The sequence below is a fragment of the Centrocercus urophasianus genome, unplaced genomic scaffold, assembly GCF_019232065.1.
Source record: "Centrocercus urophasianus isolate 14NV4802_14NV808 unplaced genomic scaffold, USGS_Curo_1.0 seq_7, whole genome shotgun sequence".
NCBI classification, from domain to species: Eukaryota; Metazoa; Chordata; class Aves; order Galliformes; family Phasianidae; genus Centrocercus; species Centrocercus urophasianus.
In genome coordinates this window covers 4,550,139-4,569,333 of record NW_024885310.1, presented here as the reverse complement: position 1 = coordinate 4,569,333, position 19,195 = coordinate 4,550,139, and the positions used below count along the sequence as shown (strand labels likewise).

The following is a 19,195-nucleotide window of genomic DNA, read 5'->3' as shown; positions in this document are numbered from 1 at the left end:
CAGAACAGATCCTTCCCCACTGGTAGCCAGCTCTTCAATAGGTCTAGGAATAGGTCTAGGTGAATTGCCTTCACCTGTGCTCCTCTGGCTGACTCATGGCTCGCCTCCGGTGATCAGTCAGAGGTTCAGGCCGTGACTCAGTAGCTCCCATACACCATGGAAAATCTACAATTATGTATAGCTGACTGGATATCAGCTGGACAAGCAGATAAAGGGAATATTTTTGTTCAAGAATGGGAATATGAAGTTTTGATGCAATGCTATCAGTCAAAATCAGAACTGCTCTTTGTAATTCAAGGTTGTATGAAGCAAATCTCAGGAGCAGAATTAACCTCATGACAAAATGAAATTGTTTCTCTGGAATTTCAGTCCCCACTGACCATGTTTCTATTGGCTATCTAAAAACATGGGATACCTGCTGTCATAACCAACCTTGGAGAAGGCTGGATGGCTTCATAACCACAACGTATCTCAGCAAATGTAACAGAAGTTGCCAACAAGATTAAATATCTTTCTGCTGGGTATAAGCAGACAGAGAGAAAAGTATCCTCACCCACACAGAATTTATTAGGGACCCATTGATAGAAAAATAGCACAAAGCAGAAGGAATCTTCTTGTGACACCTTGAAACACCTTGGATGCACTGATCATATGCCAATTTTTGCTATGGAATGCAATGCATTAAAAAAAAAGTTGAGAAATGCTGACTGTCCCACATTAATGGAGCATTAACATAGTCAGCTGACTTAATAAAAATTGGTGCCAACAATCAAGGTGTGACAACACCGGAAGGTACAAAGCAATTGGCTAAGAATGACATGAAGTTCAGTTCCAAAAAAATAAATAAAGAGAAGTCCTAAACAGTTTAGTCCTTAAAAGCCCTCAAAAATTTACTTAACTACTGGAGTGCAGAAAAACTGAAGACTCTCCAAACAATAAATTATATAAACAGTGAAATAATGTATTCTTCCACAGTAGCACATTAATAGACCATGGCAAATTTATGTTACGGGCACGTAAAAAACAAAACCTTTGAAATACAATGGTGACAAAGACTTCTTAGAAGATGACAAGAGATGATAACATCAGACATTGTGGGCAGCAATAGAATTTGGTCAGCAAACAACCAGAACGACTTACATGCTGTGATTGTCTTCAGGAGAGACTGAGGAATAACCTCAAGAGAAAATCATGCAGACAGAATTGTAGCAGGTCATTATTGTACAGCTAGCAGGCAATGCACCCTGACAAAAACTTAAAAACAAAACCTGAAATTGGCAATGAAAAGAGAATATTAAGACATCAATAGATCCCAGCTGGTGGTACAAGTTGCCTTAACAATCATCTTACCCAATTTTTTTTTTGGTTATATTTTTTTTTCCCCCAGTAGTATTGCCTAACACAGTATGTAATAGTTTTACACTATTTTTTGAAAATTAAGAGCCTCTAGAGTTAGCCTGTGACTGTTTGCACTATTTGCTGGTACGTATGAAGAGGCCCACCACTTGCAGCCAAACAAGTATGCCACTTTCTCTCCAAACACATTACAACGCATGAAATCCACTGGGGTGTTAAGTCATCAGTCTGTCACAAAGCTGTAAAACTGCTGGGCACTCTAACTGTTCCCACAGTTACAGACATACACATACCCAAATCACTTTCTAATGTACAAACAGAAAGGATGTAAATAAGCTTGATTTTGGTAAAGCTTTCATGGAACAGCCGCCTCATTTCTATGTATAAGGATTTCAAGGAACAGTGGTGATTCCCACAGCTACAGCTTGTTAAAAGGAGAAACACCACTGTACAGTGAGGGACGGAGCAGAATGCTATAGAACTGAATTCCACAGCCATAGAATTTGGTGCAGAACCCAATCCTCGTAAGAGAAGAGCAGTGAAAAAATCTAAGCTCATAGATACTTGCCGTTGGGTTTGATATGAACAACCAGCTGCACTGAGTGTTTTATCATTAAGTGTTATCGTCAAACTTCATGTTTGATAAGTTTTGCAACACTAATAGTTATATATAAGAGTCAGGTTCTGACATTCCTTGCACTCTAGGACTTGCTGTTCTACAAATGTAACAGAGGAAGGGTGGCAGAACTAATTTGGAGCAGCCAGATTAGAAGTAAATGTTTTCTTGCAGAAGGTTATGACTAAAGCAAGAGGCTGTAAATAAATACCTTCTCATATGAATTACACCAATACAGCAGCAAGAATAAAACCTTGCACAGCTGCTCCCAGGGATATAACTCTACTCTGACACTTGTTAGGTGCTTTTCACTTGGCTACTGAAATGCTTTAGAATTTCAGCAAGTCATCCAGCTTCACTGTCATTTTTCTGGCAATAACTAGATGATGATAATGACTAGAACTTCCTCAGTAAGGTGACAAAGTGGTGAATGTAAAGATAGGTGCATCTGGCCCTGGAAAAACATACTTTTTAAAATATACTACACATTAGCTATCCTCAGCAGCAGAAAAACTTTCACACCAGTATAACCCTGTCAACAGAATAAAACTTTTCCTCACACACAAATATTACAAGGAAAATTTCCGCTTTTACAGATAGCATCACAAAGCAAGAATTTCCAGCAAACAGCCAATGATCACTGCTAGCAGTTCATGCCTAGTTTCAAAAAACAGGACTTAACTCCAATCCTTGTGAATGATCCAAATCCAGTGGCAGCTTTACAACCAACACTCACATCTGAATGCTGATCCATGCATTTCTTCTCCTGAACTTTGGTGTCCAATTAAGGGAGCCTTACAGTTTGCTCTGCATTTCTTTTACTGCATCGGGCAGAGTAAAAGAAATTCAGAATAATCATGAATCAAGCCCTACTGTTTAACAGGAACTAATCATACCAGCCTTCCTAGCACAGTGCATGACCTGTAAGCTCACACTTGCATTCAGAAATAATGCCCATTTGAGGTCATGCATTCATTATTTATTTGCTTTCTCGAGCATAAGAGCACACTGGGAAGAAGTAACAGATAGATAGGTTCAAGCTACAGCATGAACCAATGTGAAAACAGTTGCTTCTTCATTTGTATTCAGTTTGCCTACTGTCAGATTAACAACCTTCAATTTCCATCAGTCCAAACATGGAGAGTACATTTTTCTTAGCAAAGGTCAAATTCTAAATTCTTTGAACATCTTATCCAGTTACCAGTGAGTAAGCATTAACCGGACTTAGATCTGTGCATGGCTTGCTTGCTCTCTGAAGAGACTGAAAAGAGGCTACATCTGTTTACTTTTAGTAACATAAAAACTAAATGTCCCTGCTTTCTGAATCACAAGTAAATTCAGAATCTCTACAGAAGGGTAAAGAAAACTTCCAGTGAAAATCAGCACCATGTAAGACATGAAAGTCAGAACAAAATGGTACCTAGTGGGGCTTTCTCGTGAGACACAAACCTGACAGAGAGATGCTGTACAGCTTCCTGAGGACAGCAGACATGCATGTTTCAAAGCACGTTCTCTTCAGCCCTGAAGCAAAGACCAGGGTGATGCATTCGTTGCTACGTCAACTGTGAAGCTGCTCAAACACAAGGAGCAGATTGGAAGCAGCAGCCCAAATCCTGTTCAACACAAGGAAGAAAGATCTCACTGAGTAGACAGAACTTTTCAAGACATAAATTTATAAAGGATATCAAGAGATCAGCCTAAAAAGGGCAAAAGATTTCCAAAGAGGCATCCCAATATCCCAAATGCAATTAAAGCAAATGATTTTCAATTGTTATACATCAAGCAATGAGTAGATATTAGATTTTGTTAGACTGACAGAGTAGAAATACATGATCCTAAAAGTACACAAACACTCAGCTGTGGGCCAAAATTTAAATCTAAATTTTGGCAATAATCAATAATCTTCTTAATATTGCCTGAATAAAATAACAATGACACACATCCAGGCTGGAAAGTGATTAAATCCAGTATTGAAAGGGGGATCTACAGAAAAGAAAGGGAGGGACTCCTTAGTAAGGTCTGCTGTGACAGGAAAAAGAATAAGAGTTTTTAAACTAGAAGAGGGTGGATTTAGATTAGATGCAAGGAAGAATGTTGACTCAGAGGGTGGTGAAGCACAGGCACAGGCTGCCCAGAGAAGCTGTGGACGCCCCATCTCTGAGTCTGGATGGAGCCTTGGGCAGCCTGAGCTGATGGGGGGTGTCCCAGCCCACAGCACAGTACTGGAACTGGATGAGCTTTCATATCCCTTCCAACACAACCCATCCTATGGACACTTTCATATGTGGCCTTATAAAGTAACTGTGATTACAGAGTTACAGAGTAATATGTTAAAAGATAGCCCAAAGCACTCTTTACTTTAAGATCTTCTAAAATTATTTTAAGCTTTATGGTGATATTCAGACTTCTGGCAGCTTTGCATTTGGTGTGAAAGAAACAGTTTTGCTGTGGACAAGTCATTAGTTCATGACTCTCAGTTCACACCCAGCAGTTAGCATCATATTTTTCAGAAGATAATGAGAACTCATCATGTGCTAGGGCTACCTATCTGCAGTTCTCTTTAAGGTTTAGTGAATGTCTTTATGTGCTTATTTAATAGAATGGCCTGGGTTGCAAAGGAGCACAACGCTCATCCAGTTCCAACCCCCTGCCGTGTGCAGGTCACCAACCAGCAGCCCAGGCTGCCCAGAGCCACATCCAGCCTGGCCTTGAATGCCTGCAGGGATGGGGCATCCACAGCCTCCTTGGGCAACCTGTGCCAGTGCCTCACCACCCTCTGGCTGAAAAACTTCCTCCTCATATCCAATCTAAACCTCCCCTATCTCACTTTAAAACCATTCCCCTTGTCCCATCACCATCCACCCTCACAAACAGCCGTTCCCCCTCCTGTTCATATGCTCCCTTCAAGCACTGGAAGGCCACAATGAGGTCTCCTCAGAGCCTTCTCTTTTCCAAGCTAAACAAGCCCGGTTCCCTCAACCTTTCCTCACAGGAGAGATGCTGCAGCCCTCTGATCATCTCAGTGCCCTTCTCTCCAAGAGCTCCACGTCCTTCCTGTGCTGGCAGCCCCAGGCCTGGATGCAGGGGACAATCACCTCCCTCTCCCTGCTGGCCACCCCTTTTTTAATGCAGCCCAGAACACAGTTGGCCTTCCGTGCTGCAAATGCCCTGCTGGCTCATGTCCAGCTTCTCATCTACCAGGAGCCCCAAGTCCTTCTCCACAGGGCTGCTCTCAAGGAGATCTTCCCCCAGTTTGTATAAACACCTGGGGACTGCCCTGACCCAAGTGCAGTACCCTGCACTTGGCCTTATGTGCTTGTATTCAAGTTTGTGTGGGCAAAAGGGAGAAATCAATGCTTTTATTTGTAATTAAATATAATTATGGAGGTATTGTGGAAATGAAACTTTACCTCCTATGGACAAAATACATTCAATGGCAACAAAATACAACCTCTCAGGTCCTTTTCTTTCATGCCTAACTTTGCTCTTGTTTCACAACCAGCATTCAAACAGGATATTATTTACTCCCAGAAAGAATGAGGTCCCCATGTTCCCTCAGCTGGGCATCCCCACAGTATCAGGAAGTTTACAAAGCATAATGAGCAGCTCCATAATGATCACAGCAGGACTGTGTCTAACAAACATCACATCATACTCCAACCACATCCTTGGATTTACTCAAAATTCGTCACTTGCTTTCTTCCATAAAATCTTTCTTTTTTTTTTTTAGTACCGAGCATAGGAACTTGCTGTAAGTCTTGCCTTTCCTTCCCTAGCTCTCACATCCACACTCTTTGTTGTGATCCTCCCTAGTGCTAACGCAGCTTTAAAGGCTCAGAGCTGCACCTCACACAGGGCTTCATCCCTTCACGCCCAATTTGCTCATGCACTCCTTCATAGACAAGCTTTCTTTTCTATTTACACCAAAGTGCTTTCCTTGCTATGATCACTCACATTAACTCTGACTGAACATATCCGAAGACTCTGAAGAGAACAAACACCAGTTGTGGTGGCGACAAAACTGTGTAACCTGAATTAGGACTTTCTCCTTATCAAATAGGCCAAATATAACCATATGCAAACTTTATTTTCATGTAACATTCACATTAAAGAGAGACGCTTCATGTGATAAAAAAGATTCTACAGAAGTGGAGTATTTGAATCAGTTCCACTTAAATAGCAAAAATACAAATAAAAATGGATTAATTTAGATTAAACTCTGGAAAAGAAGTGAATTCAAATCTCTGCCCTTTATCAGCATTCTGCTGGTTTCTAGGCCAACCTACGTGGATACATGGATTCTTGTAACTATGTAGTTACAGATACAGTTACGATACAGTTACAGATACAGTTACAGGTGCAAGCTTTTAAAACGATGCTGTTCACATGACAAATGAAGTTAACCAAAACCTAAAATTCCAAACAGTGCTCCTGGAGGGAAAAAAAAAAAAAAAAGAAAAAAAAAAAGAGAAAAAAAAAGAAAAAGACTGACTTTCTGTGCAGGGTACCATTCAGTTAGGCAGATGAAAGATAACATGGCCAGTCAAAGCCAGTCTGAATGCATGGATGGCAAACTTGCTGTAATAACAGCAACTGAACTCTGACTCTAACCCTACACACTCAGCCTCACAGGTCGACACCAATACTGGAAAGGGGAATGCACACGCCTCACTGCTCTTCCTATGTTTATCTAATACAAATTGATGTCACAACCTGTACCTCAAATACCTCCTCTCATTAATTATTCCCCTTCGTTAACTCCACGCATCTCCTAAGCAGCACAAGTCAGCAGAGGGAGCCTTATCACCCGCTCTGAATGATCGCACTTGACAATCCCTCTGTCATCATTAAGGCAATGTATGACTCAAGAATTTACAACAGCCTTCTGTTAACAGTCAGATACACAGCCTACATCCTGCTAGTGTCACGCTAGGATTAAAGCTTTGTATTCCAGAGCACTCCCTGGAGTGCTGCCTGGACACCTCCTGATGCAAGCGTGAAACCTGCTTGGTGGTTGAGACACCTCCACAGCCCTTTCCTTATTTACAACTATTCTTCTACCCATCCCCAATGCTGTGGCAAGAAGTCAGGCGAAAAGTCCACCCAAATAACAGTCTTGTGTTTTAAAAGGATACAGCCAGCAGAAAACTGTGTATTGCTAACTACCTCGTTTTAAATTGGCGATGTATTTCAAGCCCTCTGCCCCTTAAGGCAGGTTTAGTGTCCTTTTAAGGCTTGGCCAGTACCAAATCCAACATTCCAACGCTGCTTCTGACGGAGGGAGAAACAAAAGCTCCTCGAATCACGATTTGACCACCTAGGTCTACTCCCAAACATTTATAATGAAGGAAGACTGGCTCCTGTTGGTGCCCGAGCTCAGCCCCAAATCACCTGTGTGTTTCTGCTCAGCTGTTTCTCTAACAGCCGTGCTGAGGCGAGCAGTGCACACTGCTGGCTGTTCTGTTACTGACACCTGCTTGTGGGCTTGTTAGGACGTCTTTAGCTCTCCACTCTGCCCTCCTGCATTTGCTGTAACTGTTAACCCATCTTGCTTGTACTTACCATCCACCCCAAGCCTCCTAGAGAGCCAGTCTGTAATTACTTAGTCATAAATAACCAGGGAAGGAGACAAAAAGCTTCTAGAGCGATTAACTGGCATTATTCGCTTGTAGTTCGTGCTGCTGGGCTGTGCTATGGGCAATGCTGGAGTAGAACTGTGCAAGGGATGATCTTGCAAATACTTCTGTCTCACTGTAGGGTAACTACAGCGCACAGCAGCAATAGGTAGGGGGGCTCAGAGCCCGGTACCACACAGCCACACAGCCCGCCACAGCGCTGACTGGAAAAGCCCTGCGGTCGCGCCTCGCGCTCAGCACAGCAGCGCGCGCGAAAAGCACGAGAAAGGCGCGCGACCACCCCAACAACCACCCCCTCTCGCAGAGCAGCACGTGATCGCGCCTTGCCACGTGACTGCCTGCCGCTTCCGCCCGCCCCTTGCACGCCCAACCGGAAGTGCAGCTCCTTGCGTTACGGTGGTTCCCCCGCTCTACGGTAGCCGGGGAGAGACACGGTCGATGTCCGCCATCGGCAGCGCTGATGTAGCTGGGGCCGCGCGGAAGCCGGGTGCGGGAGTCCCGGCGCAGAGGCGGAGGAAAGTCCACGGCAAGGTACCGGGGAGGGGACGGCCCCTGCTGCTGGAGAAGCGGCAGCCGCGCCGGGAAAGCTCCGTTCTGGGTTGGCCTGGCCGCGGAGCCGTTCTGAGGGAAGCCTGAGCCTGGCACAACGCCGCCTGGGGCCGAGGGCTGCGCTTCCGCATCAGGACTTCTCTTTCCCTTCGGCCTCTCACGGCCCGCAGCTGTCGCTCTAGACCGGTTTCCTACCTTCTTTCTCTGCTCCTACCTCCGAGAATTGACGCAGCCCTCGCTCTGCTTCACGCGTTCTTTACTTTGCACGTGCGCTTCGCTGTCCTGGTTCTCATCACTGTGTCCTGCTTTAGTTTGTTGTCTGTAAACGCTCGTTGCTGATTTCACAGGTGTCAGCACCCGCCTCTATTAAAGCACCAGGCTGCTGGAGCCCTCTCCTGTTTCAACCAAAGAATTAAAGGCAAAGAGCTGTGTATTCCTCCCAAGGTGGAGGGAAGGAAGAAGTACAGCTGAAGCTTCTGCCAAGAGGTTTTACAAAAGGACTGAGTGAGTGAGACACGTTAAGTCACACAGCTGGTGCTCGATGCACACTCCATTACGTTAGCCCAGCAGTGCTTCAGGAGCACGGTCAGCTGGCAGAGCAGCTGTCAGCCGAGGATAGCAATGTAACACTTATCTTCTCCTTTATAGAAAAGAAGTTATCAATTCTTAATTAAACATCTACCAAGAAGTCAGACTTGTGATGCGTCTGCAAATGCTGACAGTTCAGAACTACTTTTCTGTTTATCTAGCGTGCTTCCTCATCTGCACCCATCTACCAGAGCAGGAGTCAGTTGCAAGCACGCGTTGTGACGTTTGCAGCAGGTTTGGTGCATGGCCTGCAACAGACTTACTGAATCATATTATTGGGTGTTGACATACTGCTGTTAAAAACATGCTCAGCTGCAATGAGCTTTACTCATACAGCATTCCATGTACCGTAGTGCAAAAGACAAGCGTGCACTTAGTGACTAAAAAAGTGACTAGTTCTGAGTATAGCTGGTTTACTAAGACACTAAAACAACCTGAGAAATCAATACAGAATGTCTTATTAACTCACTACCTTAAGCTTTTCTGCACGGGTAACTTGCTAAAGAAAGGAACTAATTTTGCTTTATTTTCAGAAGGAGATTCACCTTCCTCTCTTCCCTCCCTTTTTCCTTTTAAACTCAAGTCTTTCTAAAACTGTGCCTGCGCATTCAGGGCTCTTATTGCCTGAAGAATTAATGCTCTTACACCCTGCTCCATCTCAAACAAATTGTAAAATTGCATTTAAAAACTAGTTTATCTCTCTACAGCCAAGCATTCTCTCTTATATTTGGAATGGGTGAATCACTCAACAACCACACGTCCTACGCAACACCTTTAAATTGCTGTGCATACAGTTTAATACATGGAAATGTGTCATGCAGCTTCTTCAAGTGCATGCATCTGGTTAGAAAAACTAAGGCATTACAATCAAGGGGATTTCTGCTGCAAAAATATACTCCCAACAGTGGCTTTTCAGAGTGCTGTAAAAGGCCTCTAATTGTTCTGTGAGGAACTTTTGCCACTGTGATCATACCTCTGTAGTCTGGTTAAATTAACACATTTCATTTTCATGTCATTGGGTTGTTTGTGCTGCTACTCACCTTTATTTTATTAGAAGTAGTATCCTAGACTATCTTCTCCCATTCTACAACTGACTGATGCTTTCATTCATTAAAAAATGTGCTATCCTGTTCAGTGGCTAGAACAAGTAATGATGCTTTTTGATTTCTCTGTGTCAGAAAATGAATTCTTTTCCTTTGGAGGATATATTTTCCCCATTGTGTCGTAGTAGAAAATAGCACAACATTGGCTCAAGCTTTGATGTTTTAGGGCCAACGCTGGATTTGTAACAAATTTTGGCATGGGCAGGACCACTCTGCAATAGCTAGGATAATATTTTTAATTTTGTGTTTAAGTAAGTTTAAATGAGTGCCCCGTGTTTATATGATGGGGGCGTAGCAGTCAGATAGAAAGAGCTGCATGCAGAGGCCATCCATCCACAAGTGCACACATCCTTACATGTACTGCAGGTGGCCATTTCCTGGAGACACTCACATTCAGTCAGGGTGCTGACTCACACCTGTCCAGGCTTTTCTTTGCTCCCTAGGAGTACAAAGGAAAGAGCTGATAGCTGCTGGATGTAGATCACCAGCTGGCATCAGCCTGTGCAGCCTACCTTCAGCAACCTACCTTTTTTTCCCCTGAAACTACATGGAAACCAGATGGCTGAGTTGTTCAGCCATCAGACAGGTCCTGTGGGCCCTCTCCTAGAGCAGCTGGGAGCGTGCCAGTTGGAGGCTGGAGAGCACAGCAGGCTGCTGTTGAACAAATCATCTACCTCACACCTCACCTCCAGATTGCCTTTGATAAGGCAGTGCTGCTGAATGGATACTTAGAATGGCTGGTAAAAAAAATGCCTCTGAAAAGAGAATGAGTGCATCTAGACTAGAAAGCTAGAGTATAATTTAAGAAATGTATCTTAACCTACTTGAGCCTAGTTTGTCAAGCTTACAGGTAAAAGTTTGCAGCACAAATCTGATTGATTTTAATGCTTTCTCTAGGGTGATCTTCATAGGAACTACTAAAGACTTCAAAGAACTCATTTTAGGCAAAATAAGTGAAATAAGTTGTTCTGATAAAAATGGATCCTTGTTCAGTTGGAGTTCAGCTTCAAGCTACCAATGAATGCCATAAGACCTATTATACCCGTCACACTGGCTTCAAGACTAAGGAAGATATATCTTCATTCGATCTACTGTTGCTTCAGCTTAGGACTGGAATGACCCTTTCAGAGAACGACACCATCTGCTTTCATCATGCAAAAATTTACATTGAAAGATTTGAAGACTTACAAAAGTCGTGTTGCGACCCTTTTAATATGCACAGAAAAGTATCAAAGAAAAACTTGCGTGCAATTGACCTGCATGATGCAACTTTTCTAACTGCCAAGTTTGGAAGACAGTTTGTACCTGGTTGGAAGCTTTGTCCCAAATGTATGCAGGTAATAAATGGGAGTGTGGATGTCGAAGCTGAAGAACGCCAAAGAAGAAAGCTTGATTCGGACGTATGTATATGGATCAGTTGTCCCACCCCCTCTAAGTTCTGCAGACTGTTGGACCTGGGCTTCATACAAGTCCTATATAAACGAACCAAGTTGTTCAGTAGAAATACAAAAAGGTGCAGACTCTTGCTGCATGGGAGTTTGCTGTATCTGAACCTTTATTTGGAGGAGCGTTCAATGAAATGAGTGCATACGCTCATTCCACTTTTTTTACTTTAAAAATCCTCTTCCCTAATTAAATATTAGGGCCTTGCTAATTAATTGAGTGCTAGGGTGATGTACACCTCAGGTTATGTAAATACCAGCCGGCTGCTGTTGTCTTAAGCTGTTTCTCAAGCCTTGTGAAAAGCAAGCTCCCGTTTAAACACTGCAATGGTTGTTTCTAAGAGCATTGAGAGAAACTTCTGGGTTAGTCTCCTCAGTTTTAAGAGAATCTACTGCATCTAGCAGTTCATTACCAAGTGAACCTGCATGGAAGTGAATTAAGTGCACGCTGATGTGGTGCCTGAGCTGCCCCTGTTTGTTCAGGGGCAGTTTGATGTGAGAGGATGATGCTTTAAGTGCTGAGTTCATAACACAGTTTATACATTTCTGGGTGCTTTGTTTGAAGCGTGCAGGTAATCAGTAGAACCAAGTGGAAAACCAAGTCAACAAGAGCTCATCCACATATGCTCTAGAGCAAAACAGCATGGCATTCAAGGAGCAGTCACCCCTCAGCCCAGGCACAGCCACCCAACTGTATCTTACAGCTGCATAACGGGAGATATTACTGACTTTTGGGACTGGCAGAGTTCTGTAATGTAACACTTAAGAAGACTTAAGTCTTCTCCTGAGAAATACAGTGCTCAGAGTTGGGGTCAGCATACCTCAGTCGTTACAATATCCTGGCTTGACTGGGCATTTCCTTAAGAATTTGGGTACTTATTCATAATGAAGTGAGATTTTCTGTCTCTGTTCAGGGGCGTACAGCTAAGGCTTTGAAGTCTCTGCAGTTTGCTAACCCAGGACGACAGACTGAATTCACTCCTGAGACCAGTAAGAGGGAAAAAAGAAGACTGCAAACAAAAAATCCGTCATTTAACTCTGACAGGTGAGCACCTTCCTGTAGTGACTTTAAGGTCACTACAGTGACCTTGCTTTAAGTGTCTCTGTAACACCTCACACTTCACACAATGAAAATACCGAGCTTCTGGTAAGGTGTGACAATACTACATAGATTATAAATGAAGCTGTTAGTTTATGCATCAAAATTTGATCATAGGTCAAACTTGAGTAGAGTAAGATCAAGTAGAGTACACTTAAAATGTTGGAGTTGTCATATTTCAATTTACTCAGTAACTACACTTCAGAAACAAACGTGTTCATGTTAAATGCTTACATACTCTAGAAGGATTAGCGTTCAGGTTGGATGACACTGGATAACAAATTTCAGCTTCCTAAGTAGACCTATTTTAAAATCAGTTTTCCTGTAGAGTGGAAGGCTTATGCAGCTGAGTTTTGTCTATCATTTTCTACTAAAAGTTTGGACCAATTTGGTCTCCCTGAATTTAACCTTACAGGAAAAAAAATGCACTTGGTGCTACTTACCACATACCTGTAGCATCTCCCTGCATAGTTGCTTCTAGTTTGTTCATTCATAAGCTGCAACTAGGAAAATGTTTTGAATTAAGCGTGTGGTCAAGCACTGCATCAAAAAATGTCTGGAGTGTCTGACCTCAGAGCTGCTGGGAGCTCAGCTAGGTGTGGCTCTAAGCAAATTTATCTGAGTTGACCTGGTTTTGAACAGAGGGTCAGACAAGACAAATTCCAGAGGCTGTTTCTGAACAGAGTGGTTTTGTGATTCTACAGTTTAATAGAACTGACTGGGATACGAGTAGTGATTAAAGCATAAAAATAACTTATAAATTAGAACATGCACACGATGAACTATTCTATATAACTTTGAATTATAGCTACAAGCTACAAAAGAAGACTTTCACATCACCTGAAAGGTAACAAAGTTAACATCATAAATATTCCAAAGTGGTTGAATAAATGTTTAACCTATTGATGAAATAAAAACTTCCTGGTCCTGGAATTAGTTCAAAAGCACTATAATGACAATACAATGTGAAGCTGGCAAATGTTGAGTACAATAACATGTATACACTTCAATGCAGTGGTAAAATGAACATCTTCAAAAACAGCAAAGTTCTGTCCACGGCAATTAGCTGCTTGGTATTAAAATAAGGAAATAACTTGTTTTCCATCATACAGGCAAGTTATACCAGCCAAGAGTAAAGTCTACGATAGCCAGGGACTACTTCTTTACAGTGGGATGGACCTCTGTGACTGCCTTGATGAAGACTGCCTGGGATGTTTCTATGCTTGCCCCAAGTGTGGCTCCAACAAGTGTGGCACCGAATGTCGCTGCGACCGCAAATGGCTGTATGAGCAAATTGAGATAGAAGGAGGAGAAATCATTCGTAATAAGCACGTTGGTTAGTGCATATGCTTTTTTTTTTTAACCTGGATGTACGTTCCACTCTGAAATAACATTTATCATTTAGTTGTTTAATGAAAACCATTGTAATTAATGGTGATAAGCGTGCTTCCACATTCCATCTCAGTATGATTAAGGAAATATTCTTAATCGTACTACTTGTTGTCACACCTCATTCTACGTTGTACTGTCCTGTTAGTCACTTCAGTTTGCATTGATCAGCGCTGCACTGTAATGAAGGGAGGTGCTGAACTTCCACGTGGCATACCATTATCCACTCACCATTGTGTCACAGTGCTTTGAGTGTGCCATCTGCCTGTGTCCCTCATTTTTCAGTTGCATGGTTTTGAACTATTGTATGTGAAACGCTTTTGTATTGTTATTAATGAGGCTACACCCAGTATTAATAAAGATTTCTCCAGTACTAACAGTGAATGCTACATCTTCTATACATTATCACAGCTACCTCTGATAAATTCAATTCTTTTAGCTTTATTCAAAGGGATTTAGGAGTACGGATCCCAACTGAGTTACTGGGATTTTGGATCCAGTTATCCTTAAGAATTCAAAAGTCTCACTGTTAAGGGTGTTACTAAACTATCAAAATGCTGAAAAATATATAAAAGTATTTCACTGTGGTAGCACTTGGTTGCTTTCTTGTTACAATTGAAATAATTTTGCTGTATTTCTTATTGGTCTGTAATTGGACTGGTACTTCACAGCCCTCTCCCCTTTCTTTCTTTTTGCTTGTTTTTAAGGTAAAGGTTTACATGCAGCTGAAATGAATTCAACTGTCTGTTCCCAAACTAAGAATATCCAGACTGCTACAAAAAACAGTTGAACTGAAATTTTGGGTTGATAAAATATTTCTCCTCAGCAAGTTTAAATTTTGCTGAATTGCAAGATTTATGGAAATAAAAACTTGTAATTGAAATATTAGTTAATATCTAATGTGTTACTTTTGTGCTGTGTTAAAAATACATTTTCTGCTTCTGTGACAGACTTGGAAGATCTGTATTTTGTCAAATCACATTTATTCAAGAGTAATGTTGACTATGGCTTTCTGAAACTTTCATGTGATAACTTTGTATGATCTTGCTATTTGTTCAGAGTATTTATTTGTAAATTTCTTGAAGCTTGCCACTTTTAAAATCCAGTTATGCTTTGTGTTGTACTGACATCTGCTGGTCCTAGCCAGGCATAAGCATGGATTTAGTCGATGCTGTTGCTGTTAGATCCACTTAGAAAATAAACGGTCTTTCTTTTGTTCAACCAGAACATTGGCTGTTCTTCCAAAAGCGTGCATGCCTCATTGACTTGGACTTCCAGCCACATCTGTCACAAAAAGCATCATAGAGATTTCTTTATACTCTTCCTCCAGGTAGCAACACCACCAATGAATAATACCTGTGGCTTCCCTTTCATGCAACTGGCATTTAACTTTCTTGACTACTGAACACACCCTAACACAGCAGTTATGTATTTTGTGTGCTTGATCCATATTTGGAAAGCTCTTAAGCAACATTTTGTATTAGATGAACACACAAACACATACCTGTGTGAAAGGAAGCCAGGGAGAAAGCTGGCTCAATCTTGTACGTTTGGCCTTTTGGTTTTGGTTTTGTTTGTTTGTTTTAATTAGAGTTTGTTGGTTTGGTTTTTTGTTTATTAAATCAGGCAGTCAGCAATATACATTCTTAAAAACAAGCTTCTGTCTGTTGAGTGTAACTTACTATCATGTTCACAGTTCAGCCTTCAAATTCTGTGACTGTTAAAGCATTTCTCTTCAATGGAACTCAAGTCCACCAGGAGCTTAAACTGTCCAGAGCCTCTCATTATTAGAATGGTATTTCTGCATCTCTATGATGTCTCTGGTAGGTTAGCATATTCAGGATCTTATTTTACACTAATAACGGTGACTTTTCCCCAGATAAATCATTCAGACGGTTTTATAACAGAATATGCAGGGCTGCTTTTTAACCAAGAACCTGTGATAAGTACTGAGTACTGTTATTTGTGCAGAAGCTAAATGAGGGCATTGTATTTTTCCTGTCCAACAAGTTTTTTTGATGTTGGTTGTTCAGTTGCCTTACTCACTTATGACCCTCTATGTAGGAGTATTTCCTTAGCAAGCCTTGCATGTAGAGCATCATTAAGTTGAATCATCTGTTTTTATACACTACCGTGTTCTCCTGCTCTCTTCATCTGTTAAAGAACACGCTGTTCCAAGTCAAATTTTACCATCCTGCTAGATTTATAATGTTAACAACTATGAATTTTTCTGTAGAACCATGCAGGAAAAAGTCAAAACACCTCAAAAATTAATCCCATCAGTATAATCACAACTTATTTTATTGTGCTCTAAAAATAACAGTTCCCAGTAACTAAATGTAGTTTCCCATCTTTCAACTACTCTACAACTAAGCCTATTAAACAGTATGTTCTATTGAATATAGCCAAAAGAAATAACTTTACATAAAAGGCACAGTTCATAAACCAGGTGTAACCTCTCAAACCTGCATGCATTTAAGAGAAAGGCCAACACATGCCCTAGTTACTGTGTTAATTTATTGCAAATATCAAAAGGCAGAAGTTTTAATGCCTAGACAAACTTTACCTATTCAAAAAACAGAAGCTGGTTGCAGCAAGATGTGTTTTATGAACAATACATCTCACATGGGCTAATTTCATTACACGGGGATCCAGATTTGTGATCCTCAAGTACAGTGTTAAATACTGTTTTGGTTTCATAGAATCCTAGAAACATTAAGGCTGGAAAAGACCACTAAAATCACCAAATCCAACTATCAAACCATCCTCCACATACCCACTAGTCATGTCCCTCCTCAGTGCCACATCTCTGTGGATCTTCAACACCTTGAGGGACGGTGACTCCACCTCCTGCCTTGGCAGTCTGTGCCAGTGCCTCACCACTCTCTCAGAGAAGAAGTTTTTCCTAATATTCAACCTGAACCTCCCCTGGCACAACTTGAGGCCATTCCCTCTCATCTGATTGCTGATATCTGGGAGAAGAGGCTGACCCCCACCTCACCACAACCTCCTTTCAGAGAGTTGTACAGAGCCATAAAGTCTCTGTTGAGCTTCCTCCAGACTGAACAATTCCCTTGGCCTCTCCTCATAACATTTGTGCTCAGACCCCTCCATTGCCCTTCTCTGAATGCTCCAGGGTCTCAATGTCTTTCTTGTAGTGAGAGGTCCAACACTGAACACAGTACTCAAGGTATGGCCTCACCAGAGCTGAGTACAGAGCGATGATCACTTCCCTGCTCCTGCTGCCTGCATTATTTCTGATACAAGCTAGGTTGCCATCAGCCTTCTTGGCCACCTGGGAACACTGCTGGCTCATGATCAGCGCAGTGTCAACCAACACCCTCAAGTCCTTGCATTTTCCAGCCACTGCCCCAAGCTTGTAGTGTTGCCTGGGGTTGTTGTGGCCAACAAATGTATAGCCACAACAAATGTGGCAACAAATGTTGTGGCTATAATAACATTTTCAGTACCCATGCCACTAAGAGATAGATCTTTGGGAGAGGCTGTGAAGGGAAAACGAATGATGCAAACAAAGAACAGAACAGAAAAGTGCTCTCTGACCTTGCTTTGTCATTGAGCAGATTTTGTGGAACACTCACCTCTGTTGCGAGCTGCCCAGTTGGCTCCTGGTAGGGGTCCTGCCCTGGAAGAGCAGCTTTTCATCCAGAAACTCCTCGTATCCAGCAGAGGGCATCAGCTCACTGCAAACCTGACCGTCAGCTCCTGGCGCACTGGAGAGACGCAGCTGCTGAGGCTGGGGCAAAGATTCCTTTGCTGGACAGATTCAAAGATTAGGTCCAAGGCATGCCATGCACCACCACGACCGTGAGGCTAAAATACAGCAGACTCAACTAGCGTTACATTAGCACTTACTTTAAACATGTTTTCTCTTTAGTCTTTATAAAAGCTTCTCCCCCTACACTAGATATGTAGCTTGCTATTAGGCTGTTAAGTGGAGAAGAGCACAGCTCTACGGTTTCTTTTACAATTTACTATTCTCTACAGAGGATCAAAATATCTCCTCCGGAGTGCAGCTCACATAGAGAAGAAATAAGCACCATAATTTGGTGTGTATGTAAAGGTTCTACACAGCTTGAGTAACGCAACTACTTTGCTTAAAGATAGAAAATCAAGTTCTACAGATTTTCAGTAATATAACAGATTTCCTAAATTAAGTGCTTTTTGCTCTAGAACATTATTACTGAGGGCCTGAGAGTCCAGATGTATTCAAGAGAATGAATTTTCTCCCTGCAAAATAACCTCAGCACAAGTAAGCTCCAAGTTGCCCCTTTCCTTCTCTTTTATGGCATCCAATTGCTCTGGCAGGTGGCTCCCCTGGGAGTTTCCCATCACCTGGGCTGCATCCTATCAGCTGTCTTCAATGCTGCTTTAACTCTCCTCCTGACACCCAGCTCTTTGTAACGGTTACCTTATTAATCAGTGATTATATTTCTGTTTAGTTTTTAGTTATTACCTTTGTGCCACCTCCTGGGAGTTTCAGAGAGCTGTCTCTGCAGAAGAGAAAGTTATTAAATGCACTTATGTGGTGATCTACACCTCAAGTCAGGCTCTTAAATTGTACAGGGTGCTCAGACATCCACCAAGGGACCCCCAGCTCTCACTACGCTGTTCCATCAGCCTGCATGCCTGTATATCTCTCTGGTCATAACAAACTAGCTGGGTACAAAGCACAGAGGAATTAACTAACACTAACAAAAGTAGGTTATGTCTGCAGGCAACTCTAAAAATCCATTTTTCTGAAAAGGAGGTTTTGTTCTGACTGTTCTGCTTTGGTTCTGGTTTTGCTTTTATTATAAAAAAAAAAAGAAACAAGAGGCACAATTTATCCAGCCTCATCTATGCCAGCCACCTCTGGTTTATGGCTCCCCTGTGTTAATTTCTTGCCTGTGAACTGCTGACTCTCTGAACTAACACTGGGCTGGATCTGTTTTGGAGCAAATGAGAATGCAGAGCTGCTGACAAAGGAAATCCATCATAAGAATCGCTGCAGAGGACATCAGCAGCTTCTCCTACTCCATGTGTGTGTGAACTGCAGCATGCTGGGTGCTGCCAGGTACCTCCCCCAGCATGGAGTGATGCACTGAGCCCCAGCTCTCCTTGCACGCAGTGTGACCACCAGACTGGCTGGAGCTCGGCTCTCAGAAATGCCAAATGCAAATTACAAGGTATAAGCTGCCACCAGAGTAGATTCTCTTGGATCCTCCTGAGAGTTAAGGAAGAAGATGCAAAGACACTTCTCTATAGCTGCATTCTATAGAGTACAACTGAAAGGAACCTGTGTTTCACTGACTTATATTGACTCTAGTAATTATTCAGTGGTGAGCAGTAAGGTTTGAATTATCTTTCTGCATCTTCTGTTTCCACGTGATCTGAAAGGCCCATTTATCACACAATCA

The 19,195-nt window shown here is 42.2% G+C and overlaps 1 protein-coding gene and 1 long non-coding RNA gene across 3 annotated transcripts; one reads left to right on the top strand and one right to left on the bottom strand.

Annotated features, from left to right (window-relative positions):
* Positions 1–82: 82 nt before the first annotated feature.
* Positions 83–7,863, bottom strand: LOC122170428. Its single transcript, XR_006171757.1, has 4 exons — positions 7,535–7,863; positions 3,422–3,585; positions 1,141–1,268; positions 83–196 (listed from the first exon to the last, which is right to left on the bottom strand). It is a non-coding gene; the product is annotated as an uncharacterized LOC122170428 (long non-coding RNA).
* A 133-nt stretch (positions 7,864–7,996) lies between these two features.
* Positions 7,997–15,005, top strand: LOC122170425 (ADP ribosylation factor like GTPase 14 effector protein). Of its 2 annotated transcripts, XM_042837232.1 has the most exons (5): positions 7,997–8,139; positions 10,746–11,248; positions 12,205–12,335; positions 13,502–13,725; positions 14,486–15,005. In XM_042837232.1, exons 2-5 carry the CDS (start codon positions 10,826–10,828, stop codon positions 14,566–14,568), a joined length of 861 nt encoding a protein of 286 aa, XP_042693166.1. In that variant the 5' UTR covers positions 7,997–8,139; positions 10,746–10,825; the 3' UTR covers positions 14,569–15,005. The 2 variants fall into 2 exon arrangements, with proteins under 2 accessions (XP_042693166.1, XP_042693167.1); XM_042837233.1 differs by having other exon boundaries at positions 7,999–8,139; positions 13,502–14,661.
* Positions 15,006–19,195: the final 4,190 nt, after the last annotated feature.

Coding starts and splice junctions, on each gene's coding strand:
- LOC122170425 (XM_042837232.1), top strand. CDS start 10,826: ATGGATCCTTGTTCAGTTGGAGTTCAGCTTCAAGCTACCAATGAATGC. Junction 11,249..12,204: donor GAAGAAAGCTTGATTCGGAC/GTATGTATATGG, acceptor GTCTCTGTTCAG/GGGCGTACAGCTAAGGCTTT. Junction 13,726..14,485: donor CATTCGTAATAAGCACGTTG/GTTAGTGCATAT, acceptor CTTGTTTTTAAG/GTAAAGGTTTACATGCAGCT.